This window comes from Chelon labrosus (assembly GCF_963514085.1).
Source record: "Chelon labrosus genome assembly, chromosome: 3".
Taxonomy (NCBI): Eukaryota; Metazoa; Chordata; class Actinopteri; order Mugiliformes; family Mugilidae; genus Chelon; species Chelon labrosus.
The window spans coordinates 8,834,012-8,860,903 of record NC_140339.1 but is presented as its reverse complement, the minus strand read 5'-3'; the positions used below and the strand labels follow the sequence as shown (position 1 = coordinate 8,860,903).

Below are 26,892 nucleotides of genomic sequence, written 5' to 3'. Positions count from 1 at the left end.
GATCTTATCACATTAGCTAGAACACGAGTTTTCCACTGACATGTGATTTGACCAAGGGGGAAGTAGCTGCACTTGGGAGTCAAAGATTTTTCTGGGATGTGGAAATATACTGGGGCTACCGGGGCTCAACATGAAGACATCACTACTCCAGGGCTGAGAAACTTTGAGCTGCCAAAGTGACTGGTGATCTGCTGACTTGTGGTGACACAGCTGACTGCAGCGGAAATGTAGCCTGGTACATCAACGTGTTCTTTGTTGGTTGCAAATGTGATTTGGCTTGCAATGGGGGAATTGATGAGATCCAGCCATACTCCACTGCTGATTGCATGTGGCGCTCTGTGCTCCTGCTTCCGAGTCATTTAGCTGCGGGGCAGTAAAGTCGAGCTTATGGTATGACGCCACTGAGCGGACTTGGGATGGTGGGGAAAGACTGGCCCTAAACACGTGAGTTGTGCAGTCAAAAAGTCAACAGCCGGAGCACAACAGGGAAGTTAGTCAGTCAGCTGAGGGGCTCTCTTGTCTATTAATGCCTCCCAGACTTTCCCCTATCAGGCTCTGTTATATTCCAGCACAAACCTCAGTAGATAGACATCCAAGTGTATGTGTGTGTGTGTGTGTTAAGTGTGCGCTCAGCTTGTGTGTCCTGGGAGGATGGAGAAATCTGCTGACGGGCCATTAGGGAAGACCCCACCCAGATAAAGGACCCAATAACACATGCGTGGAAACACACCCAAATCGCACAAACATGTTTATACACAGACACATGCATTCAAATTATTAAGTGTTAAATGCATGTAAGGTGTATCTAGGGACCACCATCGTCATGGGAAAATTGAGAAAGAGGTGGACAAATTCGATGTGTGTGTGTGTGTACAAACATTTTGGAGTTAATCCAGGAAACTCTTCTGACCCACTTCCCAGCGGACTTCCCGCCCGTTCACACTGAGATTGTTGTTGTGCATAAACTCACTGGCCAGCATTTCTATTGTGCTATAAACGTAACTGCACCTTGACACAAAGCTTTAATTCCTAATAAGGGACAACACCAGCTCTCCACTCCCAAATTTTCATCATCCTGAATCAGGAACTCCAGATGTAGAAGCAAAAACAAGAGCAACATTTTTGCAGGTTTTAGTGTTTTTGAGGTCATTGCTGGCTAGACTGGGGATGAGGGGCTGGGACATCGGCGGAGGCTCCGTGTGTGTGTGTGTGTGTGTGTGTGTGTGTGTGTGTGTGTGTGTGTGTGTGTGTGTGTTTGAGTTAATTTGTGTGTGTGTGTGTGTGTGAACACGTGCGATTACTCCCAGATGTACAGGACATGGGTGGATCCCCCAGATGTATGCAGTTCACAGAGAAACAGTGAGATGACGGATGAAATGACACCATTTTCACTCTACAGCTGTCTGCCTCTCCCTGTTTCCCTCAGCTGACTGTTCTAAGTGCCGTGCTTGTATTTATTCTATTTCATGCTTTGTGTTTGAATGCTCCTCTGCTAAAATCTGTAATGACCAGGTATTATGTTAGAAGATTTATGCGTGGCATGACAGTAATAAGACATAAACCTTAATCTGATGAAGAGTTCTTCAAGATTATGGTGGCGCCATGTTAAACTTTGCCATTGCTCCTGTAATTGCTCGTGCTGTACACAACATGTTGCTTTGTTGTTGTAGGTAAGGCACATCATGAAGCTTTAAGTAGACACAGAAGATTGTTCTGTTGCCTTAAATTGCCTGTGAAATCAGATTTGATCTTTTAACATGACATGTCTTGCACTATACGCCACCTATACACCTAAATCTGGCCCAAGTATGATAAGTAATTTTGTGGTTATTCCTAAAGGGTAATTACTGTTTTTTACAACCTGGACCTTATTTCTGGCATTAAATACGATCGTTTACTCACCCATATAACTTTGGTGTCATTTGGAGTCGTTTGGAAAATATTTAGATCCAGCAGAGCGCAGTGTATCTCCTTATAGTGGGAGTGACTGGGGCACCAAAACGCAGCCTCTAAATAAATCATTATCTGCGACGAAACTTGTTCATTTCACCAATATTTTGTTATCGTACGCTAGTGCTATTCCTTGTTGAGTCCGGAGTTACCTGTTATCTATTTGCGGACGTGCAGCGGTTTGTTGTTCTTTGGCCAGCTGTTCCTCTCTCTGCCTCCGCATCCTCCTTTCAACGAGCTCCTCATCCGTATACTTTGGCTCAAAACGGTGAGGACGTCCATCATAAACAAAGTCGTCGTCCACAACCTCAGAATCGGAAAAATATTCAGCCATGTTGCAAAAAACTAGCAGTAGCAAATTACAGGTAAACAAGCCGGCGCTCAGAGATGACATCATCCAGGTCAGAGGTTAGTAGGTCAATCTACAGACCCCAGATGACGATAACAGTTAACTCTTGACTCGATGGGGAATAGCACTAGCGTATCATAAGAAAATATTGGTGAAATGAACGAGTTATTTAGAGGCTGCGTTTCGGTGCCCCAGTCACTCCCACTATAGGGATAAACGCGGCGCTCCGCTGGATCTAAATATCTTCTGAACGACTCCAAATGATCATACCAAACGATTGTATTTTATGCCAGAAATAAGGTCCAGGTTGTAAAAAACGGTAATTTCCCTTTAATAGTATTTTAGAGTAATTGTAATTTCCTGGAAAACAGTGTAAAAAATAGTGATGACTCGTCCTGCACTCATGGGCATACACTAAAGTTGCGTCCAATGAAATGCTTTCTTTTTACCTGCACCACTGTCGGCTTTGGCTCCCAGCTCAATCGTAATGCTGCGCTCAATCATATCAAAGTTGAGTTGCCTTCAACTGTTTTTATCACGCGTTGACGCATCAACCAATCATATGTTTGTTTGTTTCATCAGTTTTCTTTTGAGTGGGTGACGACTTGCTGACATTGCAGCTGGCCATGCTTGTAAAAATTCGTCGCTAGTACTTTGAACACAGCTGACCAGTCAGTGCAGACCTGACCTTTAGAATCTATTCATACAGGAAAAATGGAAATATGGGAGATCAAGTAGCACTCCATTAGGGATTCAAAATATTTCATCAAAATCTAAAGTATGACATTCATGAATACATGTTTTGATAAGAAGAATGATACCGCTCTCGTCTGTTTCTTTCATCCTTGATCACTAGCAAAATTAAAACCATTCCCTGTCTGTTAAAGATCTGGAGATTGCTTTTCTTTGTTCTCGCCCCAATTGTTGCAGTTCACTGTTTGTAGGATTCAGTCTGCCTTATCTCTCCTGCAGCTGGTTCAAAATGCAGCAGCATGGCACAAATGGGCACCGGCCTCTTTTTAGTTGTTATCGCTAAAGTACAGAATTGGTTTAAAACCACGGGCACATGTTATAGCTCTTGAGCTAGTGCCGCGTTCCACTTCCAGACACCTCAAATCTGCTGACCAATCTCTGCTCTCCATGCCATGAAACCTGTTAAGAGGGGATCAAGCAGCCCTAAAGGGTGGGTCTTCCTCCTTCCTTTAGCCATTCAGTCGTCAGTGTCTCCTTTCTGACTGTTAAACATGAGGCTGGAGCCAGAAACAGGAGACTTCCTGCGCCTGTCCCAAGATGACAAAATCTACCTACCTGCACCTTTAAAGCGGACTAATTAGCAGCAGTAAAATGAAGTGTGAAGACAGCAGGTTGCAGTTTTACAGGGTGTGCAGGACTATTTAGGACAAACTGAGATTCGGTGAGAAGCAGGCTGACTGTTTTTAGTCTTCATGCTGCTGTGTGCTACTTGATTGGCAACTAGAGTTTGGCTTCATTTACTGTGCAGTCACCAGAGTGGCATCAATTTTCCTCATGTAATTCGTGGTGAGAAGGTGAATAACCCTATTTCCCGCATTGTTGAGTGAGTCCTTAAATGCTGTAGCTGGTCCAGAGGGTACTGTGACAGACATTTGTTTTGTTGTAATTATGCTAAGTATAATTTGACCTCAATGTATCAACAAGTAACAAGCAGTAACTTTACACCAATCAGTCATAAGATTATGACCACCTTACTAATATTGTGTAGGTCTCCCTTGTGCCTCCAAAACAGTTGTGACTCATCAGAGAATGGACATGGGCCTTCTGAGGGTGTCCTGTGGTGTCTGGCAACAAAAGTGGGGGCCTTTGGGTCCTATGGGTTGAGGGGAGGGGCCTCTGTGGATCATCCCACAGATACTTGATCAGTTTGGGATCTAGTGAATTTGGAGGCTAGGTCAACACCTTGTGCTGTTTTTCATTTCTTTTTTTTTTTAAGTTGTTCCTAAACCGTTTTTTGTGTGTGTGCCTGTGTCAGTCTGTATCCTGCTGGAGTGTCATTGCTATGGGGTGGGGGTGCCTGGTCTGGTCTGGTCTAGGTGGGTGGTACATGTCTAAGTAACATCTACATGAATGCCAGGTTCAAAAGTTTCCCAGCAGAACATTGTGTTGTCACAAGATGGTCAATGTTATTTACTTCTCCTGGTTTTAATCTTGTGGCTGATCGGTGTTTTTTAACCTTTTTCTGGAATGTTGTGGCACAGAAGTTGCAAAAGAAGGAAATATTTAAGTAAACAAAGTACTTGAAGCTGCACTTGAATAAATGTATGCAGTCATTTTCTTCCACATGTTGGAAAGAGAAATAGACAAAGAATCAAAAGCATTTGTTCTCCACTGGAGTCCGAGCAGGAGGGAGTGAGAAAGAGAAAGAGAGATGACCCAGTTCTGTTTCATACAGCGCTGGAGCCAGAGGCAGAGAGACGGTGGAGGCTGTGGTGCACGTGACGGGCCTGGGCTGGGCCCCGGTCCACACGGGAAACGCACAATGTCTCGTTTGTTTTAAACGACTGCGCTGTTGGAACCGGTCTCCCTCTTTCCTCTCGCTGTCTGTTGTCTGCTGTGAAATGTGGAAATGATTTTTGCCGCTGGATCGCGTCCAGATTCTTTTGGGAGTGATGCGATTTTCTCTCTCTCCCTCTCTCTCTCTCTCTTTCTCCCCGTCCCTATCTCTGTTTCAACATCCAGACCTTCACCTGATAAGATTGAACGATTTTAACTAAGGAGTGGTGTTTGGAGAGAAATGAAGTGAGGGGACGGATGCGTGCAAGCAGTAGGTTCAAGGGGCTGAGGTTTGAATCGGATTGAAGGGGAGGAGCGAAGAAGAATCTTGATTTGATGGAGGGACTTTCTTCACACTCTCAGAACGATTATAAGCTGTTTAGGTTTAATTCTAGGCTGCTGTAGCCAGTGTGGAAATCACCTACTCTGGCTCCATTGACACGCCCTGGGCCTTAGGGATGACCTATTCTCTTGATCCTGTAAAAATAATACTGAGCAGCAAACACACGCAATAAAATGCAACTAAAAAGTATATTATCGTAGAGTATAATATATGTGCAGCTGATTGGTTTTTCATTGTCTGGGTGTCCTTGCTCGTGTCCAATTCTTTCCACAGCCGCCCACATAAAAGTTTTACCAGACCCTTTTCCTATCACTGCTTTTTTTCTTCTTCACACACCTGAGAGCCAGAACGATTAAAATGCCGGGAGCAGACAATGCATTCTTTATGGGGTGTTACTGTCCTCTCTGCAGCTCTTTCATCCCAGACTGTATAATGTAAATGTGCTGCAGATGTCATTCAGCTTTCTTTTATTCACTAACGAACCGCTTGCCTCCGCAGACTACCGCGCTGGGCCGTGCTTCGCCTCGGTGAACAACCAGATGTGTCAAGGCCAGCTCACAGGCATTGTGTGCACAAAGACCTTGTGCTGCGCCACTGTAGGGCGGGCGTGGGGTCACCCCTGCGAGATGTGCCCAGCCCAGCCTCACCCCTGCCGACGAGGGTTCATACCAAACCACCGCACCGGGGCGTGCCAAGGTAAAGTCTGTTCCTCAGCATGTCTGTCTCTTTTTCTGTTTTTGTATCTTTGTTTTTCTCTGTCACTTTCCCTCCCCTTTTGCTCTATGAATAAACTGATTCTATCTTTTTGCCTATTTTAACTCCTTCTCCAATCTTGTCTGTTTTCACCCCTCTCCCTCCGTCATCCCCTCATCTGTACCCACCATCCCCTCTCCAGAGGATTAGTTCTAATTGGGTTAAATTGGGGTGGGTGGCAGTGCCTCCCACATGTGTATGGAATGCCTGCAGACACCCGCTGTGGTGGGACTGTCAGAGTCAGTAACACGGGTCAGTGGCAGTGCCACGTGGGAGAGCTCATTTCTGGTAAGACGGCCCCGTGTCTGCCTGCTCCAGACCCAACAACATCAGAACCTCTGCAGGGGAGGCGGACCTGAGCCAAGGCCCAGAGGAACATGGAGTACTTGGAGACGGCATCAGGTCACAGCCACCTGCGGGTTTCCAGCCTGAGCCCTGCGTTTAAATCTGTCAAATTCATTAAATGAATTTAATTTAGTCGTCAGCATAACGCACAAAGTGACACATTTCAAACCCTGACAAACCGGGTGATTTTCTCTCGAATGACATCACAGTTTGAAAACGTATCTTTGCGTACGTTAGACACTGCAACACTACCGTCTTTACCTTGGCCAGCTTGGCTTTAGTTTCTGTTCCTCCTGCAGGAGACATTCCTCTCCCTCTTTTCCCTTGTCACTCTGTTGATCTGTTGAAGCCAGACTCTTTAAACAGGCCCAGTTTCGTTCCATTCGCATCAGCGTGTGCAGAGTTGTGTGTTAATCTTAGCCAGTGTGTGCATGTGTGTGTGTGTACTTTAATTTCTTGTCTTAGCATAATTTGCCTTGTTTTGCACATTAAAGTAATCTGACTGTTCATGTGCGTGTATTAATTCTATGCTCTGTATGTGCAGATGTGGACGAGTGCCAGGCCATCCCTGGCCTCTGTCAAGGAGGAAACTGCATCAACACAGTGGGATCATTTGAATGTAAATGTCCAGCTGGGCACAAATTCAACGAGGTCTCGCAGAAATGTGAAGGTAAGAGCGACGCTGAGCGCTGCAGCCATCCTGTGAAACATGTCCGACTTTCAGTGTTTGTGCTTGAATGACAGAGTAGACTGAAAAAATATTTTAAAGGTTTCCCAAAATTTAAGAGAATTAAGAGCGACGTCTGTTTGGATGTGGTTAACTTCACCTCAGTCTTGGTTTTCTAATTATTACGTTGTGGGGAAAGACCACACATAAGCCACATTCTGCCCTTCCCTTGAAATAAGTTTAATTAAACCAAAGCAGCGCTCGGCTTTCTTTCTGTAATTCGGTGTAACATTTAATGGTGAGGTTTGAAGGGAACGCTGATGTGAAATTAAGTGTTTTTTTCCTCTGATATGTGAGTTAAAGAGAGACTGTCCAACTACTGAAGAAATAACCTGTTTCCCTTACAAATGAAAAGCTGAATTCATGAGCTTGTTCACTGAATCTGTTGAGGGCTTGTGCTGTTACAACTTTATGTGGTCTGGCATGGTAAGTACTTTATTACGGCTAATGTAAGCTAACATAAGTAAATTTGATCTATAATACAAATTACACTTTTATGACCAATGACTCCTCTCCACAGTGCTTCATTTTCTTGTTTTAGCTAAATGAATATGAGTAGTTTGGCGTTTAGTGTTACTGTCACTTGTAGCCAACATGGCTGCTGTTTAGCAAAGGTTAAATAGTCTTGATTGAAACCAGCTTCTCTGCCAAATATGTCAATGCACCCAAGTCAAAGAACAGATTATGTTGCCATGTAATTCTGAAAGGACACTTTTCTCTAAGCTGGGGATCCTGATTATCAGCTTCTGACTGACTTAAGAACAATTAGATCATAATTGCTTCTTACTTTCTTGGCAGCTGAGACTAAAACGTAAATCTTTAATAAAAACCTTCTCTCTGCATCACTTCTGCTCTCCCACGAATGAAGGCCCACGGCTAGCCTGTGAAATATATCGGCTCATTATGACATGAATGTGACAATTTCCAGACCGAGTTAAACTCTGGTGAAACAGACTGAGCAAGATTTTCTGGCGCTCGGTTGCAGCGTAAAATATGTGCTATTTTATGCCCAGAAATAATTGCCGGAAAACTTCTGGACTGTATAAAAGACTTTTCGAACGGGTCTAAGTTACTGTGTATTTCTTAACAGACTTTGTGCCTGATGATGTGCACTTGGTGGTTAACTGTGCAAACAGAAGAGCGGCTACAGAGGCCCCCTGGATTTAATATCCTGTGACAATGCTTTAGTTCCTTCGTCTGTGCCAACACGTGCTCCAGGACATTCACGTTTCGAGTTAGTTTGCAGCTTGTTAATTTGCAGCAAGAGTATGATTACAATACAGCCCTCTCCTCTCCTCTCTGCAGATCTGGACGAGTGTTCAAACATTCCACGTCTTTGCAGTGTGGGTGAATGCTCTAACACCATTGGCAGCTACTTCTGCAAGTGTCCCCAAGGATATTACACTTCTGTGGATGGGTCCAGATGTATAGGTGAGTCTGCTGTCACACTGGCTGTCACGCCTCTACAAAGGAAAATCTGATGCATTGGATGGATAAAATATGGGGCAAAGTAGTCGATCTAAAAACGTGCTGCTTCAGTCTCTTTCCTTTTCCGCCCTATTGGTTCCTTCTCTCTTTATTCCTGCAACTCAGAGCAGAAAGAACTGAAATCTGTCCAACGTTCCAGCTGGTAGAATTTAGGTCAGTAGTCACTTGCTTGTTTCTGCTTCCACAACAATGAGCTATATTCTCCTCAAACTGAGAAGGGCACTTGATGAGAAAGGCTGGGTAAAATCCTCTTGAGCGCAGACGTGCACGTGGAAGAAGTGGAAATAATGTGCATTTGTTTGTAAGTCCGTGCAAACTGTCGTTGAACAGGCCACATCCTAAGAGGTTGATAAGCGCACACGCTCATGATTATACGTGACGCTGCCCAGTTCAACACAGTTTCCCCCGAAACAGACCAGGGAGGAATTTGGGTCACAATCGCACATTTGATCTATCTACGTATGTGCACATAACCACATGTGCATGCATGCAAACACAAACATATGCAAACTCAGACTCACTTTACCAACCCCCCCCCCCCCCAGGAGAGGATGTTTGTGAGGAAGGAATGTCTGCGTTTTTCGTTCCAGAAAACTAATGCGTCAAACATTTCAGTCTGTTTCCCATGTAGTGACACTGCTTTTATATCCCCCTTAGGCCCGAACTGTTTTAACAACCAACTCTGTGCGTGCCTAAGTTAACCAAGCAATCAGTGCTGGTGCTTGTCAGTTACTCCGTGTGAATACACTTGATGGCCTGGGTGTGAAACAAGACATGATATATTTATGTTAATAGAGAACCTGAGTGCGAGTCATGCTGGTGCACAGTGCCAGAAACTGCAGGATGCAAGAATGGTTCCCATAAATTGGAACGGATGACGATTGGAAGTGGCTCCCATCTTCCATACGACGGAAAATCTGAAGCAACAACTACTTTTTTGTTGTACTCCGGCCAAGTTGTTTAAAATCCGGACAGCATATGCCGTAGTCCATATAGCATGCTTAGTTTGAGTGAAAGTATGCGGCGTTGTTTCCCACAGATGCTCGTGGTGGCTACTGCTACGCTAGCGTGCTGAACGGGCGCTGCGCCAACCAAAACTCGCAGCTGTTGACCAAAATTCAGTGCTGCTGTGACAGCGGACGCTGCTGGTCCGATGGATCCACGCCTGAAATGTGCCCCATTCGTGGAACAGGTGGAGTAACTTATCTTCACGTGCCTTTGAATTTTCTCAGTTTATGAATGATGAATGTGACGCCATGTCTCAACGCAAAGCTGAAGTCACATTTTATTTTTTTTATTTTACACTTGCTACTTTAGAAGAGCACCAGAAACTGTGCATTCAGATACCTGGTGGGAACGGAGGGCCAGTGAACCCTGACCTGCCTGACATCTACCCAGCTCCTTACCCTGGTCCTAGGCAACCTGTGATTCCTCTTCCGGGCCCTGGTCCACTACCAGACCAGCCAAGGCCAATACAACCACCTGTACAGCCTCGTCCACCAGGTATGTCCCTGCTTTTAGCTTGTGCTTAGTTCACATGTGCACATGAGACAGCGTTTAACTCATACGTTCTGGTCTCACTTAGTGGATGCACAGCTTTGAACCTCCCACTAATCTTGCCATCGAAATCCCAGTTTTGATAAACAACAACAACATGCACTGTTGAACTAAGGAGCTTCATGTTAATGATGGAGAACTTTTAGAGAGGGGAATATAAACACATTAGCCATGAGCAAAATCTTCTGTAGTAAAACTTTCCGAGGAACTATTTTGCAAAGGCTAGGCTTTGAGAAAAAGTAAAGCATTTTTCAGAATGACAGTGGACCATGCCAATTCTTAATCCAGTGCAAATGCAGTGCGAAGATAGGTCTGGCAATGGAATAATCCATGTTTATGAAATGAAAGTTTTCCTTTGCTGGCAGATGGGATGTTACTTTTCCTGCTTAGCTTGTACAAACTTTATCAGCATATCTACATTTTCTGTCAAACAAATCCCAGAAATAAAGATGCCAAAGTGAAATTCCTTTCATTTTATTTACGTATTGACGATATATTTGCGTGGTTGTTTCTCTTGTGTCCAGTCATCATCCAAACTCAGAATATCACCAACATGTGCCAAGCCTACCGCAACCTCTGCCTCAATGGCAGGTGTATCCCGATGCCGGGCATTGGATATCGCTGTGAGTGCAACATGGGGTTCAGACTGGATGGAAGGGGAGAGTGCATCGGTAAGTGCATCTGAGTGAAAGCCAAGCTTCCTGGATCTTTAAGACACTTGAAGAAGTTTTTTTTTGAGATTTGTGTTTGCTCTTCAGACGATGATGAATGTGAGAAAGGCCCCTGTGCACATGGCGAGTGTGTGAACACCCCCGGGTCTTACATCTGTCAGTGTCCTGCTGGATTCCAGTCCACCGCAACCAGGACAGAGTGCCGAGGTCACACATATACACACTTACACCCACATTAAACACACAAGCTGAGAGTATTTATATCTTGATTCTGCTATCCATTTATTTCTGCCAGATCTGGACGAGTGTGTGGCCAATGGTCGTATCTGCAACAACGGCCGCTGTGTGAACACTGAAGGCAGCTTCCACTGTGTCTGCAATGCTGGATTTGAAATTTCACTCGATGGCAAAAACTGTCAAGGTCTGTTAAGTTCTGACATCTGCATTTATAGAGCTGATGCACATTTAAAGAGTAGCTTTCTTTGTGTAATGTTTATGTTTAATGGATCTGTTGGGGGTGGAGATTTAATACTGTACCAGTGCCTGTTGGAAGTATGCACCACAATAAGCAGGATTTTCAATTATTGTGGTTTTATGTGTTTTAGATCATTAACTGCAAAATATCAAACCAGCTTCACTGGGCATGTATATACTGCATGCACACATAAAAGCAAATTCTTCTCTGCATTTAACCCATCCAACTGAGCTCATCTGAAGCAGTGGGTCACAATGCAAGGCGCCCAAGGAGCAGTTTGTGGGTTTTTAGGTGCCCCTCAGCCATAGAGTGGATTTGAACCAGAAACCTCAAGGTCCCAAAGCTTCTTCTCTAACTACAAGTCCACAGCTAACAGCATTATAAAATATATACATTTCATAATAGTACCAGCTAGATGGACTCAATAAAATGTTAAAAACTTTGCGGTCAAAAAATAATCAAGTAATTTTCTTGATTCCTGTTTGCAATATCTGGGGAACGACTTGAGGGAATTTCTTCAAATTTGGCAGAAATGTTCACTTGGCCTCAAGGATGGACAGAATTTAGCGTTCAAGTGTCAAAGGTCGAGGTCACTGCAGCCTCAAAAGACACAGGTTTTGGCCATGCATTAATTCAAATCATGAAAGCAATATCTCTGGAACTCCTTGAGGGAATTTCCTCAGATTTGGCACAAGCATCCGCTTGGACTCAAAGATGAAACGATTAGAATTTGATGGGTGAAGGTTAGGATCAATGCAACATCCCAAAACTTTTATTAAATTCCTTGGAAGTCTCCACTACATAGATTTGAGTGGGTCTGGATAGAAAACAACTTGACCAGTTATTTGAGGACATACAGTTGCAGCTTTCAAATGCATTGCTCCCAATCTAATAATTTCTGTTCATCCACAGACCAGGACGAGTGTCTGATCAGGAACATGTGCCTCAATGGACTGTGTATCAATGAAGACGGCAGCTTCAAATGCATCTGTAAACCCGGCTTCCTGCTTGACACCAGTGGACGCATGTGTGTAGGTATGTTTGTCAGAAAGCTCACAGATGTTCAAATTCTCATCTCTCTGGTAGCTGGCTATGTCAGCGGAGGGACAACGACTTTGAGACCGTTATTCTTTTGACCTGCGTTTTCAGCTGGCTTGGAAGGTGACTACTTCCCTGGCACATTAGTAGTTATGTGAGTCTTAGCAGACGGGGCAAAAAATCCCCCTAAAAGCCTTGGAAAAATCCCTTAGCCTCCTGGCAGGCCAGCTGGACATGTGGATAGCTGGGGTCCGCCTATTTTGAGATTCTAGCAGACAGCCCTCCCTAAACTTGCCTGGTACAAAGAGAAAGGAGACAAAACGGTATTCTACAGAAGCTGTCAGACAATGTAAGGTTCATTACAGTATCTGACAGCATGCTCTCAGATACTGTGATTAACATTAGATGTGCTCTAAGTGTAAGTGAATATACTTACACTAAATGTTTACCAGCCAACAAATGCCCCATAAAGAACAGTCTTATCTTAAAGCTGCAGCCGCTTCGTTGCACGTGGCTTCAGATGCAGACATTTGACCTCGGAGACACTGACCTGGTTAAGTCATAAGAGAATAAACAGGAGAGCAGGGTGTGGGTGCTGATGTATGCAGTCGTTAATGAAATGTGTAGTCTAAAAGGGGCCCCGGGGGCCTCATCATCTCCTCTCTGGAGTCTGCCTGTCCCCCAACACACCCAAACAGAACGCAGACACATATACATAAGCGCAGAGATATGTGTGAACGCCACATCATTGTTAACACTCATAACTCTAATACAATGAGGAGATAAAGAGGAAGGGGAGGAAAGTTTTGTGGTTGGGGGTCGTAAATTGTGCAACAGTTTCGAATGCGTTTTGTCAGTGAGCTGATTCAGTGAACCTGGGGACTAGATTCAAAACAAACTGCTTTAACAGGAGGTGTCACTTTAACCGATTCTTCTGATTTTGCTGTTTCCAGACATCGATGAGTGCGAGACTCAAGGCATGTGCATGAACGGCCACTGCGTCAACACGGAGGGATCCTTCCGCTGTGAGTGTATGGCTGGAATGGCCGTGGGCCTGGACGGACGGGTCTGTGTAGGTGAGTGAATTGTCTCCAAAAGTCCTTCTTTATGTCAAGGTAGATAGAGACCCATATACGTTTTGCTCCAGGAGTTACTGAAGGCAACACAAACACTAGTCATTGCAGTGTCTTTCTCCAACATGTTCTTTGAGTTGGCTTCGGTACAACTGATAGTTTCTTGCAAGCACATCCTCAGACTTTTAGAGAGGTCACATATACTTAGATGTGTGACACAACAAGACGCAAATGTTGAACGATTAATTGATCGCATCTTTATAAACGTCATCAGAGTCTCGTCCTCTTAATCTCTTCTAATCTCATGTCATTAACAAACATGTGTTGGATCAGTATTGACGAATGTTTCGCTGCCTCCTAGTGCTGCAGTCTCCCGGAGTGGCACACTGAGAGCAGATTTGTTTATGCCTCTATTTTCGACATTCCAGCATTTCCCCAAATGACATTTTTTTCACGTATTGTGTGGGACGTGTTGAAATGCTGTTGTTCAGTCTGGGTGAGTATTTGTCAGGATGATATCAGTGCAGGGGAATGCCTCAAATCCCTGGATGTAATGAAGAGAGAACGACCAATTGTTTTGCCAGTGTTGTTGTTTACTGGAGTTGCTGAGTCTTGCCTCCCTTTCTAACTCTCTCTCTCTCTCTTTTGGTCTGCCTGCAGCGATCTCTTCCCTCATCTCTGTTTCTCACACGCTCGCGCTTGTCTTTGTTTTTGTCCGATGCAGACACACATATGCGCAGTTCGTGTTATGGCGGCTACAAGCGAGGGCAGTGCGTTAGGCCTTTATTTGGAGCTGTGACCAAGTCGGAGTGCTGCTGCGCCAGCACAGAGTACGCCTACGGAGAGCCCTGCCAACCCTGCCCACCGCAAAGCTCTCGTAAGGCATATTGAAATCACTCCACCCTTAACACATATTGAGCCACCTCCCACTGCTTGACACACACAGACACACAAAGCCTGCGGTTAATGTGAAACATACCTGTCAAAGTCAGGAGGACCAGACCAAACACCGTGTCTCCAGCTTGGATTTCATAAAAGGCAGAACGGCGCTCGTGACTTTGAGTTGTTCGGCGGAGACGCCCACTGTCAGGAATCACTGACACATGCATTCATGCAGAAAAACACAAACGTCATCCAGTCACTTCTCATTAGTCCTGCCAATTAAAGTTTCTATATCAAAAGACGCCAGAGCTGCACCACATTAAGAGACGGTTTTATATACATTTAGGCTAAATGAGAAAGCATGTACATGTAATGACATGGTATTAAATGTCTCACTTTGAGATTTCTTAGATTTTTGGCAAAGGTGATATTTTCTCAAATGCCGCTTTTTCTCCTTTTATCGACCAAACCATGGTGTTTGTGTGTTTTTGTTGCAGCTGAGTTCCTGGCCCTGTGCCCCAGTGGCACCGGCATAACCGGCGACGGAAGAGGTAATGAACGCAAGCTCCTCTGAATGTGTTTTTCTGGTTTTAAAACCACATAAATAAACCAAACCAGTCAGTTGAAGTTATTGCCATGAGGCTTTCTGTGCTCTCATGATCAACTGGTTATTCTCTACCTTCTCAGATATTAACGAGTGTGCCCTCGACCCGGACATCTGCCAGAATGGAGTGTGCGAGAACATGCTGAGGACGTACAAATGCACCTGCAACGAAGGCTTTGAGGTGGACCTGACGGGCAAGAACTGCATCGGTGGGCGAACTGCTCCGTAAAACCCTGCAAGAGTCTACATCCTGCCTTGAAATTAAAAGTCTCTCTCTGTCTCTGCTGTTCCTCAGATATCGATGAGTGTCTCATGAACAGACTGCTGTGTGAAAACGGTCTGTGCAGAAACACTCCAGGGAGCTTCACCTGCCAGTGTCCCAAAGGATACCGCTTCGATCCCGAGACGGACGTCTGCGAGGGTCAGAGACGCATTCACTCTGTTTGTTCAGCATCTCGTCTCAGTGTTTGCTGTGTCTAGGATGGTCAGTTCGAGGAGAAAAAAATACCAATAATCTGATGTTTATGATTTGTTCCCCACAGATGTGAATGAGTGTGACTCCAGTCCCTGTGTTAATGGAGATTGCGTGAACAGCCAAGGGTCCTTTGTGTGTTTGTGTTCAATGGGCAGTTCGCTGGACAGCACCGGGCTGGAGTGTATAGGTAAGTGAGCATCGCGCTGCTTGTATTTGACATCGTTGACATATGAGTTTATTCAAACCCATATGTCTGCGATGGTTCTCAGTCATCCAGTAATAATAGGATATTACCAAAAAGCAAATCTTAGACTTGGCTTTAGACTTTATTGGTCCACAGTAGTGGTATGGTTTTCTGTCATGGTTTGAGTAGTTTCTTAGTTTCTCTTTATTGATTGATTTCCTGTTATGTGTTACTCCCTGTGTTTTTCCATTTAATTAGGTCATTGCTTTCTTCTTGTGTTATGTCTTGATTTGTTTAACCTGTGTCTCGTCATCCCTCTGTTCGCCCTGCCTTCCCCTTTGTTCCTGGTCGTGTCGTACTGTTTCTTTGCCTCGTTCATGTCTTTCCTCGTCATAGTTTTTCATGTCTTGTTCGTGTTTTCATAGTGTTTTGGTTTTAGTTTTTTTTGGATATCCTGCCTCGTCTGCAGCGCCTTTTTTTTTTTTTATTAAAAACCTTTTTCGCCTACTCCTGCCTCAGCCCTCTAAGTCCTGCATCTGGGTCATAAACCCCCTTACCTCGCAACCCTACCTGACAAGTAGCTCACTTGCACATAAAAAAAAACACACTTGAAAACCAATAGTTGAAAGAAAAATAGGTGTAAGATAGTTAAAATAATAATGATAATAATAATGCACAAGAAATGGAGACAGAAGTAAATTAAAACTATATACTGTACAAGGATAAATAAGGTGCAGTAATAGGGATGAAGGAGCACTGACATGAAACAAAAGCAACTGGACTGGTTGGGTTTCTTGAAGATGTTTCACCATCATCCAAGTAGCTTCTTCCGTGCTAAACGACTGGTGGGGAGTTAGAGTTAGGGTTTTTATTTGGAACATCTGAGTGTGGTGCCCACCTGAAACTCACATGACTAGGGCCTGTAATGGCCAGAGTGAGTGTGTGGATGTAATTTAAAACTGGAGAAGCTGCTGAGGCCTCTGTTTCTGCTCTGATCAATGGATATATTTGGCCTAATGGCATTTATTCATTAATCATAATGGATTTATTCATTAGTTAATAGTATTAAATAATAAAAATAGATCAACTTTATTTTAAAAAATGAGCATTTTCTCTACTTTTTCATGTTAGGTTCAAAGAACAGTCCAGTGATTTTTATATCATGTCGACAAAACAAATTTTTTAAAAGGTTAAGGCCAAAAGCTAGCTAAGTTAAAACTGTTGTAGCAGTAATGCAACCATTAATTTTTTGACAAAACTAAAATTTGGAGCATTTAAATAAAGTTAGCTCTTACTTTGAAGAAACTGAGATATGAAGCCCAGTGAAATCACGAGGAAGTCGACTCCTCGTTAGCCAGACAGTGATGGAGGCTGTTTGGATGTAAGATGTAAGAATTATATACAGAACGTGCCGTTGAATTACATGCGCTAACCGGCCACATGTCATTACGTCTCATTCCATTTTAGAGACAACAAAGAGCACCTGCTGGCTGAAAATAGTTAACAATCGCTGTGAGGTCAACATCAACGGGGCGACTCTGAAGTCCCACTGCTGCGCCACACTGGGAGAAGCCTGGAACAGCCCGTGCGCCAAATGTGAAAAAGGTAATCAAATCGGTCATTAGTTATTATTTTTTTCATTTTACCTGATAACTGCTTAGACTGGCAGTTTATTTTGTGTCCTCCTATTTCAGATCCAATTTGTGGTAAAGGCTTTGCCAGAGTCAAAGGAAACGTCTGTGAAGGTGAGGGCTGCTGTGTGGATCTGAAAAGTCAGACTTTCATTGTTTTTTGAATGTATTGAGAGATTGATGCTATGTCATTTTGTGCGTCAGATGTGGATGAGTGTCAAGTGTTTCCGGGAGTGTGCATCAATGGGAAGTGCGTCAACACACCTGGTTCCTTTTTCTGCCAGTGCCCCCCTGGGATGACCGTGGACGTCAGCGGCAGGATGTGCATTGGTAAGTGCTCTAATGTTTTAATAGTTCACACCACTTCATGTAGTTATATTAAATATATGTTGATGTCTGTGGCTTTCAGACCTGCGTACGGAGCACTGTTACCTCACCCATGAGGATGAGCGCTGTGGGGCTCCCGTCCCAGGGAAGCACCGCGTGGATGCCTGCTGCTGCTCAGTCGGCGTGGCCTGGGGCCCTGAATGCGACGAATGTCCGGAAAGGGGAACTCCGCTGTACACACAGCTTTGTCCTCGAGGCCCGGGCTTCTCACACAGGGGTGACTTCCTCAATGGCCGACCCTTCCTTAAAGGTATTGCACCGGCTCGCGGCCTCCACAGCTGTTGTTTCATCAGTGCTCTCTGACCTGTCTTTATCCCTCTGCTCTGTGCCTTAGATATAAATGAATGCAGAATGATTAACACCCTGTGCTCCAACGGGAGGTGCAGAAACACCATTGGCAGCTTCCGTTGTCGCTGTGATAACGGCTATGCTCTGGACTCTGATGAGAGGAACTGCACTGGTGAGTTAGTCGACAAAGGAATTAATCACCAAATATTTAATCATTTATTTATTATTTGGGGGGCCTTTGACCACTTATAGCTCTGGGAAATAGTGATGGATATATTTTACTATAAAATATATAAACAAGAAGGTGACAGATGAGAATATAATGAACATATGCAATGATTCTGAGTGCAACAAGGAACACTTAATAAACTGTACAATGGCCACTTCACTGACTACCATTATTCAGGAATATGAAGATCAAATTTTCCAGATGACCTTGCAGCTGACACAAATTTAGCTTCTATTTTTGACAGGAATGTTTGCTCAACATCAGCTACAACAATGCTGGAGCTCCGCTGTGTCTCTGCACAGTCTAGCCACTCTTCATCAGTCCCCCCATTTCTGAATCCCTCTGCCAACACTAATTACAGTGAAGAGGCGTGGAGCCGTTGCCTACATTCAGCTCATTCAGTCTAATGGGAGTTTGGCTGCTTCGGACTTGTTGGAGCTGGTCCCCGTAGACTGGTTAGCTACATTAGTGCTCTGCTGAAATGTGCACACATCACTTTAGCTTTAAATCCCAGCGCCAGTTCTTTATTCTGTAATAATTTACAGGCTTCTAGTAATTTAATGATATCTGGGACCTTTTAACCTCGGATGAGTGAGATGAAGGGATCAGGCCTTGAGACTTTAGAAGAATCTGCTTGAAGAGCTGAAGCTTCTTAAATCATCCTCAGACTCACCTCTTAATCACGTTTTACGGTCGTTCTTTCATGTAGTAACCTTTAGTTTAATATTTTTGACTTTTATCTTTTGTTTGCACAGCACTTATCTTCAGATTTATTTATTTATTTTTCAATAAAGACTCTCTCTGTTGTGATTGGTGCAGTCTTGCCTTAAGTCTAACTTGCCGTTGCATTCCTTCCTGGTAGACATCGACGAGTGCCACATCTCTCCAGATCTATGTGGACAGGGCACGTGTGTCAACACCCCGGGAGATTTTGAGTGCGAGTGCTTCAAAGGTTACGAGAGTGGCTTCATGATGATGAAGAACTGCATGGGTGAGTTATGGATCCTCACACAGCAACACCTGCACGCAATAAATACGCGTACGTTGAATGACCTCTGCAGCCTCCGATGATTCGGCCCAGTAACATGCAGAGACAGCGCTGCTTCGTATGAAATCATTTAGATTGTTAGGGAATGAGGCAGAGATTCAGGAATCTCCTCAACAACTGTTTTGTACACCCCGTTAAAGCGGCGGCAACCAAGAGCAGGGAGGTGCGGCAGCCAGTCTAGGGTCTAGGAGTAAAGGGAAGGCCTGCTGCACAATCACCACCCAGCCTTCTCCTTTACGCTCCCTCTTCGGCCATAAACTCTGGATGAGGTGCTAAGCTGCCGTGCCAGACCTGGAGCCCATTGTTTACGCCGATGATGTAATGTGTAATTTACAATTTGTGTGTATTTGTATATAGACAAGAAAGTTAAACTGACTTAATTTAAACCCCTTTGGGTGTTGAATGGACCTAGTGTCATCACAATCGCTTTGCAAAAACTGGCCTAAAAAACATTTATCCTCTATAACCAGCATGCAGGGGACACACACAATGAGCTATCCAACATTTTTTTTTATACACAGCCTCAAGTCCTAATGTTCTACCATCTGTGAAAATACTCAAAGCTCAATTTCTGTGCTGGTCCCCCTTCCACTCCGTTTGATTAAATTCTTGGGAGAAATCAAACACTCAGAACAGAGAGTCTTCATACTTTTGTTGGCCTTAAGCTGCAATTAGACCAAAATTGGCGAAAAAATAAAAAAAAACAAGGATCTGAAACTAAAAATAATGTCTGCAGGGTTTGGCATCACAATCTGTTGGTACTGACTGGTTTTGCAAGCTAACCCAAATTACCAATAAGTTAAAAATGAATATGGTTATTTTAGTTTTGTTATAGTGCAGTCTTGGTTCTTCTCCAGCTTATATTCTTGCATCATGGAGTTATACTTTAAATAAGTAGGTTTCATTTGTCTGCATTTGTTTCTATGTGTGTCCTGAACATGTGTGTTCTTCCACCGCCAGACATCGACGAATGTGAGAGAAACCCTCTGCTCTGCCGTGGAGGCGACTGTGTGAACACGGAGGGCAGCTTCGAGTGCGTGTGCCCCGATGGACACGAGATAGCACCCGATGGGTCGGCCTGTCTAGGTGAGCGACGAGTTCTCTTTTCCTCGATCTTGTTTCTCTCCCCCGTCTTTTAGTCTTTGTGGCAGGATACTCTTCTCTAGTGTAGATTAGTAAGTGGAGATGTTGTCACAGAGCACAGAGAGTTAGAATGGCAAGGGATCTTTGGCTCATCCCTCTCCATCTGCCTCTGTGTGTGGGCTGACTCGGACGCTGGGTGGAGTGGGAGTGGGGGAATCCCATCTGATAACGGCTAGTGTGTTGATGCTTGTGCGCTAAAATGGAAAAAAAATAAAACTGAAAGAACATTTGAGTAATTAATAGTGTTCCGGGGTCCATTGTGCCTGCATTGGATTAAAAGGCTGGAATTAAACTTGTTGTGCCACAGTTGTGAGAGCGACAACCACAGTTTATGGGCCACCTGCTCACCCAGGTGAGCTGAAGCATCACCCTGTAATCAGTTTTTATGGTTGCAACCATATTTGGTAACTTAAACGCACATTTTAAATAGCATCCCGGTGCCTCTCAGTGAGGTTTAGAAGCATGTGGTTTTCACTCAGCCAATCAGCGAAGATCAAGGAAACATTCTCAGGTCAAATCGGGGTCAAATGTGGTCTGCAAGGTCCACCTCTGCATGAACGCTGAGCGTAACTGCTTTATTAGGTACCACGAAGAAGTGTCCTAATGTTCTCTAATGTGATAATGTGTATGTTGACAAGTGTCTGAATCAGCGCTTATGTTCTAATGGTCTAATTACATGTTTACATTTGTTTACCACTTAAAGGGGAACTACTGGTTTTTACAACCTGGACCTTATTTCTGGCATAAAATACGGTCGTATACTCACCCATATAACTTTTGTGTAATTTGTATTCCTTCGGGAGATATTTAGATCAGTGTATATCCATGTAGTGGGAGTGACTGGGGCACTGAAACGCAGCCTCTAAATAACGCATTATCTGCCGCGAAACTCGTTCATTTCACCAATATTTTGTTATGATACGCTAGTGCTATTCCCCGTTGAGTTACCTGTTTGTAGGTCAATCTACAGACCCCAGATGATGTCTTCTGACCTGGATGATGTCGTCTCTGAGCGCTGCGTGCACCAGCGCTGCGTGCACCAGCGACGGTCGGCTTGTTTACCTGTAATTTGCTACTGCTGTGGCTCGTCCACAACCTCAGAATCGGAAAAATATTCAGCCATGCTGTAAAAAACTAGCAGTAGCAAATTACAGGTAAATAAGCGCAGTGCTCAGAGACGACATCATCCAGGTCAGAAGAGATGATGATAACAGGTAACTCCGGATTTAACTGGGAATAGCACTAGCGTACAATAACAAAATGTTGGTGAAATGAACGAGTTTCGCGGCAGATAATGCGTTATTTAGAGGCTGCGTTTTGCTGCCCCAGAGACTCCCACTACATGGGTATAGGCTGATCTAAATATCTCCCGAAGGACTACAACTTACACAAAAGTTATATAGGTGAGTAAACGATTGTATTTTATGCCAGAAATGAGGTTTAGGTTGTAAAAAACAGTAGTTCCCCTTTAAGGGCAAGGAGCCATGTATGGTAAATTCATCCATCTTGATTTTCTACATGATAATTAAACATTTTGAAAAGTTACAAAAGTAAAATAGTCTTCTTATGCATTGAAATAACACTCTAGGGTTGAAATTTTGAATTCCCAAGTATTTCAGTGAGTGCCCTTTAAAGGTTTAAATAATATTTTAATTTTTATTGTAGTTTTTCACTGTTTGTGTGGAAGCGTGTGTTTTATTGTTGTGTAACGTACTTTTATTTAGATTTTTTTGATTTTGGTTTTGCCATCGTCACGTTTTTCTGTAAAATGTTCTGATGAGGTCTCTGTTCAGAAGCATGTCGGCTGAATAAGGAGCAGACTCTTTGTGTTAGTTGTACGTGCAGCTTTTTTCACATTTTACTTACACGAGAATCTAATTTATTTTCTGGAGACGTAGTAATGGCATACTCTCTCTACAAAAACAGGGTCTGACTTTTCCTGTGCTTTCTCTATTTTCACAACTCCCACATTAAGTTTATTGCACAAATTGATGGGATCATGCATTATTCAATGGGTGTCATTCTGGTGACCTAATACAGCATGTGCGAAGGTTTTCAGCCCATGACCTAACTCTCAATCACTGACTGTTAAGCTCATTTATTTTTCTTTATTACCATCTAAAAGCATACTGAAATCTGCACCCCTCATCTCCTCGGTGTTGGGTGATAATAATGATAATAAACATTAGCGTTTCATACAGATGGGTGTAGTGCATTAGCCCAAATGACATCACATTCCTTGTTGGAAATGCACTTAATCACCATTAAGTTCAGAATCCGTCACATTTTAGTTGAACCCCGATTTCTCAACTGTAATTTACTTTTACAAGGAAGTTGCGTTTAGGGGAGTTTATGTTCACATTTAAGAGCTCTCCATGTGCAATTATATGAGGGTGCAGAGCCGAAACACTTCTGATAATAACTGATGATTGCAGTTCGATTACAGTTGCATGTCACTTTATGTTTTGTGAAATTGTGATGAGAACATTTTTACTATTTCTGCTTTGTTAATCAGGAAAATAGTTTGTGCCCTATAGGCTGTAGCTATGGCGAAGAGAAGCCCTATACGTAGACCCTTGGGCCGTAGCCTGACGTACACCTCCTCAGAAATTTAACTACGTGTCACGGCAACACAGACAAGAAGAGCTTTGTAGTAGCGTATTTCTGCTTTAGTATTTCCAGCTCTGCAATTTTCAAATAGTTTTGAATCAGTAAAGATGAAACATACTGAGGAAAGATTAACTGAGGAGGTTCGGAGATAGAAACATTTGTAGGACTCGTTTTCTGCAGAAAAATCCGGCGAAAGTTTCAGTCACAGTTGTTGAAAGTGAAGCAGGAAGAAAAAACAAAAATTAAACCAACTGGCAAAAAAGACACAGCGCCAGCTAGCATTTGGGTGACGTTTTTACAGAGCGAGCCAGACTGACGAGCGCATAAGTAGAAATGGCACCAGTGTAGCCCTGCAGTACCCGTCTAGTCCTGCAGTACCTTAATTAAATTCTATTCAATTTTATTTATATAGCGTCAATAACAATACAAATGATCTCAAGACGCTTTACAACATCTGGTCCGAAACCCGGCCTGAAACCCCCAGAGCAAGCCTGAATTAGACGGTAGCAAGGAAAAACTCCCTTTTAACAGGAAGAAACCTTGAGCAGAACCCAGCTCATAATGGAGGGACCCATCTGCCTAAGGCCGGCCGGGTAGAGACAGAAAAGAGAGAGAAGAGAACAGCAGGAGGAACGAGATAAACAGACATCTGTCATAGATACATACATACACACTAAAGCGTACATGTAGAATCTGATGATGATACAAATACAACATATAGCTGATGCTGTTACATGACAGTTTGAGACTATAAGAGGAATCATAGGCAGGTTGGAGAATTGACTTATTCTGTTTATATCCTGACCTGCATTTAAACTTGCTAAACTTACTCGTTCTTCACAAAATGTGTGATAATTACTTTGTTCTTTCACAGACATCAATGAATGTGAGTTGAGTGACAGGCTGTGCAGGAATGGCCAGTGTGTCAACATGATCGGCAGCTACCAGTGTTCCTGCAACACAGGATACAAATCCACCGAGAGCCGAGTGGATTGTGTCGGTACGTTTTTGAACATGCGACTCTTTCCTGACATATATATATATTTATTTTAAAGAGGTTTTGTGTCATCTGCATGTGTTTTTCTGCCGCTCAGACATCGACGAGTGCACCATCGAGAACGGCGGCTGTGAGGCTTTCTGCACCAACTCAGAGGGCAGCTATGAGTGCAGCTGCAACAGCGGATTCGCCCTGATGCCTGATCTGAGAAGCTGCACCGGTGAGTCCTGTAGACGTCCAATCTCGTCTGTGTGTTGCGCAGCCGCCGCTTTCTTGCGTCAACCTCATCAAGATGTGGTCGCCAAAGCCAACAACCTTCCTCAGTTTATGGTTCAGATTTTCTATACATTATACATACAGGAGCTCTGAAGGGCCTCAAAGTTTGTTTTTAGAGTGAGCAGATTTAAGAGCAGGAATATACAGTAGCAGCACATCAAGAAGCAATGTATATGAAACAGAGGCACATTGCTGTAATTTGTCTGGCGCATGTTTAAAGGAAACGCATACTTAAACAGGAAAGGGTTACTTGCAAACTTCAAAATTTGAACATATAATGACAGATGTTGGTTATTGCAGCAACTTCTAACAGCTTCATATGTGTTTGACTGTGTTGAGTCGCATTCCTTTAATCAACAGACACAAATATGCAGACAGGGATCAAGGCAGTGTTGGGGGAATTTTAGAGAGAGAGAGAGAGTAATGTTTCCTGAATAGGGCCGTACTCTGTCTTGCATTGTTTTCCGTTGTATGGTATGGTTATTCTTCAAACTGTTTTTTCCTATCTCCTATTTTTTTTTATTTCTGCCTCTTCAATCGTCAGATATCGATGAGTGTGAGGAGACCCCGGACATCTGCGACGGCGGCCAGTGCACCAACACTCCAGGGACTTACCAGTGTCTGTGCTTTGACGGCTTCATGTCATCTGAGGACATGAAGACCTGCCTGGGTAACAGACGCACGCCTTTTCCATCCAAAATAAAATAAGTCTGCAGCTCCACACTCATATGATCCGCAGGGCTCTCTGAGATTTACTGAAACAACTTAGTCATCGAGGATATCCAAGAAATGAGTCATGAGAACAAGACCTAATGACTTAGATCTATGAGTGTGAGGGAACATGGAGTAATGTTGTTGTTGATGTATAAATCAACATTGTGTTCGTTGGGCCGGAGCTGGGAGGAATGTGTGACATTTAGACTTCTTGTTCCACTGAGTGGGAAAACAAAAAGCTGACATAGAGTGTGTGTTTGCGTAGACCCATTTAGAATTCTTCTATTATTGCTGTATTTATTCAAAGTAAACACATTTTAAAGCTTCACTATAGCTCATGATGGAATTCATTTGTGATTCACTTGCATATGTCACAGCTTATCAAAACCAGTTTGGCAGGCCGAATCAACAACGGCTCATTAATTGCTATAAACCTTTCCGTTTATTGTCGTTGCGTTAAACAGATTCTTGATCTTTCTTCGTTTCCCTCCGCTTTTCCCTCCCTGTCTAGATGTGGATGAGTGCGAGCTGAACCCAAACATCTGTCTGAGTGGGAACTGTGAGAACACGAAGGGATCCTTCATCTGCCACTGCGACCTGGGCTACTCTGTGCGCAAGGGCACCACGGGCTGCACAGGTGAGCGAAGCAAACGCGTTCAGACCAAACAGAAACAAAACGGTCTGTCAGTGGAAGAACGTGGACGGTGAGTCAGTCGAGGCCTGCTGCTAGTTAAGCGGCGACAGAGGTGTATGTGTGTGTGTGTGGACGGCGTTAGTGAAAGCAAGCTGAAGCGAGAGGTGAGAAACGAGAAATGTCTGGCTAACCAGAAGCAGCGCTCACATTACTCGCCCTCATTCAAGAGCTCCTGTCTGACTTGATGAGAAACACGCACACGTGCAGCAGCAGCGGGAGCAGTGAGATCACGGCCTTCCATCAGATGCATGCATCGCATTGCATCTTTGTTTATGCCTTTGTTGCTCTTTCATTAGCGTCAGTTAAACATTACGTGATGGTTGGAAGAGTTCTGCAGCACGTAATCACCTGCGTCGGCTCCAGAGCACATAAATACAAAATCCATCCGGCAGCTAGAGTCCTTCGCTAGCTTGGACTCACTTCGTGTCTAGCTGGAATTAAGTCTGATTTATAAGCCTACTTAAAACGTTTGTGATTGGGGGCTAGTTGTGAGTTTGGCCAGTCATTCTATCTGGCGTTGTCTCCAGAATGAGTCAGACACACAGTCAGCAGCAGCACGTCCTCTTTCAGACGCAAATAAACAGGTTTGTCTGAAGTGTAATTCAGACCCCTCCACACACACACACACTCTCTCTTGCTCATTCTAATCCCATTAAAATGTCCATACAGTATATTCCTTGTGTTGAGAAAGCTGGGATCGCAGCAAAGCAGCCGGTTCTGAATCACAGGTTTGGAATTTCAGCCCCAGACCGGGGAATCAAGACGCTAATTCTTCTCAGGCAGGCAGGATGTCTTGTTACAGACAAGTGAACAAAACCTGCTACTCTTTTTTTTTTTTTTTCGAACAGATATATATTCAGACGAAAAAATGCATAAGAAATTGGTTGTCATTGTGGAACTGCCTTACGTGACCACATCGGTATGCGTGGACTAAATCTTCTTGCATGTGTTTGTTAATGAGTGAGTGGTGTTCTCAAGGCCAGATCTGATCCAGCTGTTGATGAAGCTCCAACAGGAATGATTTCTCTTGTTATTCCTCTGAATAACAAGAGAAACCATGTGGGTGTGTGGGTATTCGTATGGGCACTTAAATGCTTTGTGTTTGTTTTGGAAAGTTGGTTCTGGGTGGAGGCATTTCGGAGGAGTTTACAAGGCTGGGCATGGCTCAGCTTTAAAGAGGGGGTCAGAATAAAGGGCGATGTGTGTTAACTTAATTGTCTACTGGCAAGGCCTTCTCTCTTCTCCAAATTAGATATACACGTCTTAAACTAAATCATAATGACAAACTTAAATATTTAAACAAGACATTTTTGGTTCTCACTAAGCACTATTTAGTTGGCCAAACCTTTGTCAGGTGAACCAGCACCTAGCTGAGAAGCCTCGCCCTTGTTATCCCTGCTGTCATTATTTAATGAATGAAACAGCATCTCTG

At 43.8% G+C, this 26,892-nt stretch overlaps 1 protein-coding gene across 1 annotated transcript in view; it reads left to right on the top strand.

Moving 5' to 3' along the window:
- Positions 1-26,892, top strand: part of fbn1 (fibrillin 1) — a 52,574-nt gene that overhangs the window by 7,949 nt on the left and 17,733 nt on the right. The window contains exons 7-32 of the mRNA XM_084541243.1: positions 5,670-5,867; positions 6,814-6,939; positions 8,302-8,427; positions 9,524-9,676; positions 9,802-9,987; positions 10,566-10,712; positions 10,800-10,919; positions 11,008-11,133; positions 12,100-12,222; positions 13,179-13,301; positions 14,023-14,175; positions 14,678-14,731; positions 14,868-14,993; positions 15,080-15,205; positions 15,327-15,446; positions 16,911-17,048; positions 17,138-17,188; positions 17,279-17,404; positions 17,484-17,711; positions 17,796-17,921; positions 18,841-18,969; positions 19,987-20,112; positions 23,654-23,779; positions 23,874-23,996; positions 24,597-24,722; positions 25,278-25,403. Coding sequence (XP_084397369.1) covers positions 5,670-5,867; positions 6,814-6,939; positions 8,302-8,427; positions 9,524-9,676; positions 9,802-9,987; positions 10,566-10,712; positions 10,800-10,919; positions 11,008-11,133; positions 12,100-12,222; positions 13,179-13,301; positions 14,023-14,175; positions 14,678-14,731; positions 14,868-14,993; positions 15,080-15,205; positions 15,327-15,446; positions 16,911-17,048; positions 17,138-17,188; positions 17,279-17,404; positions 17,484-17,711; positions 17,796-17,921; positions 18,841-18,969; positions 19,987-20,112; positions 23,654-23,779; positions 23,874-23,996; positions 24,597-24,722; positions 25,278-25,403 — 3,432 coding nt within the window. The remainder of the gene's footprint in view (positions 1-5,669; positions 5,868-6,813; positions 6,940-8,301; positions 8,428-9,523; positions 9,677-9,801; positions 9,988-10,565; positions 10,713-10,799; positions 10,920-11,007; positions 11,134-12,099; positions 12,223-13,178; positions 13,302-14,022; positions 14,176-14,677; positions 14,732-14,867; positions 14,994-15,079; positions 15,206-15,326; positions 15,447-16,910; positions 17,049-17,137; positions 17,189-17,278; positions 17,405-17,483; positions 17,712-17,795; positions 17,922-18,840; positions 18,970-19,986; positions 20,113-23,653; positions 23,780-23,873; positions 23,997-24,596; positions 24,723-25,277; positions 25,404-26,892) is intronic.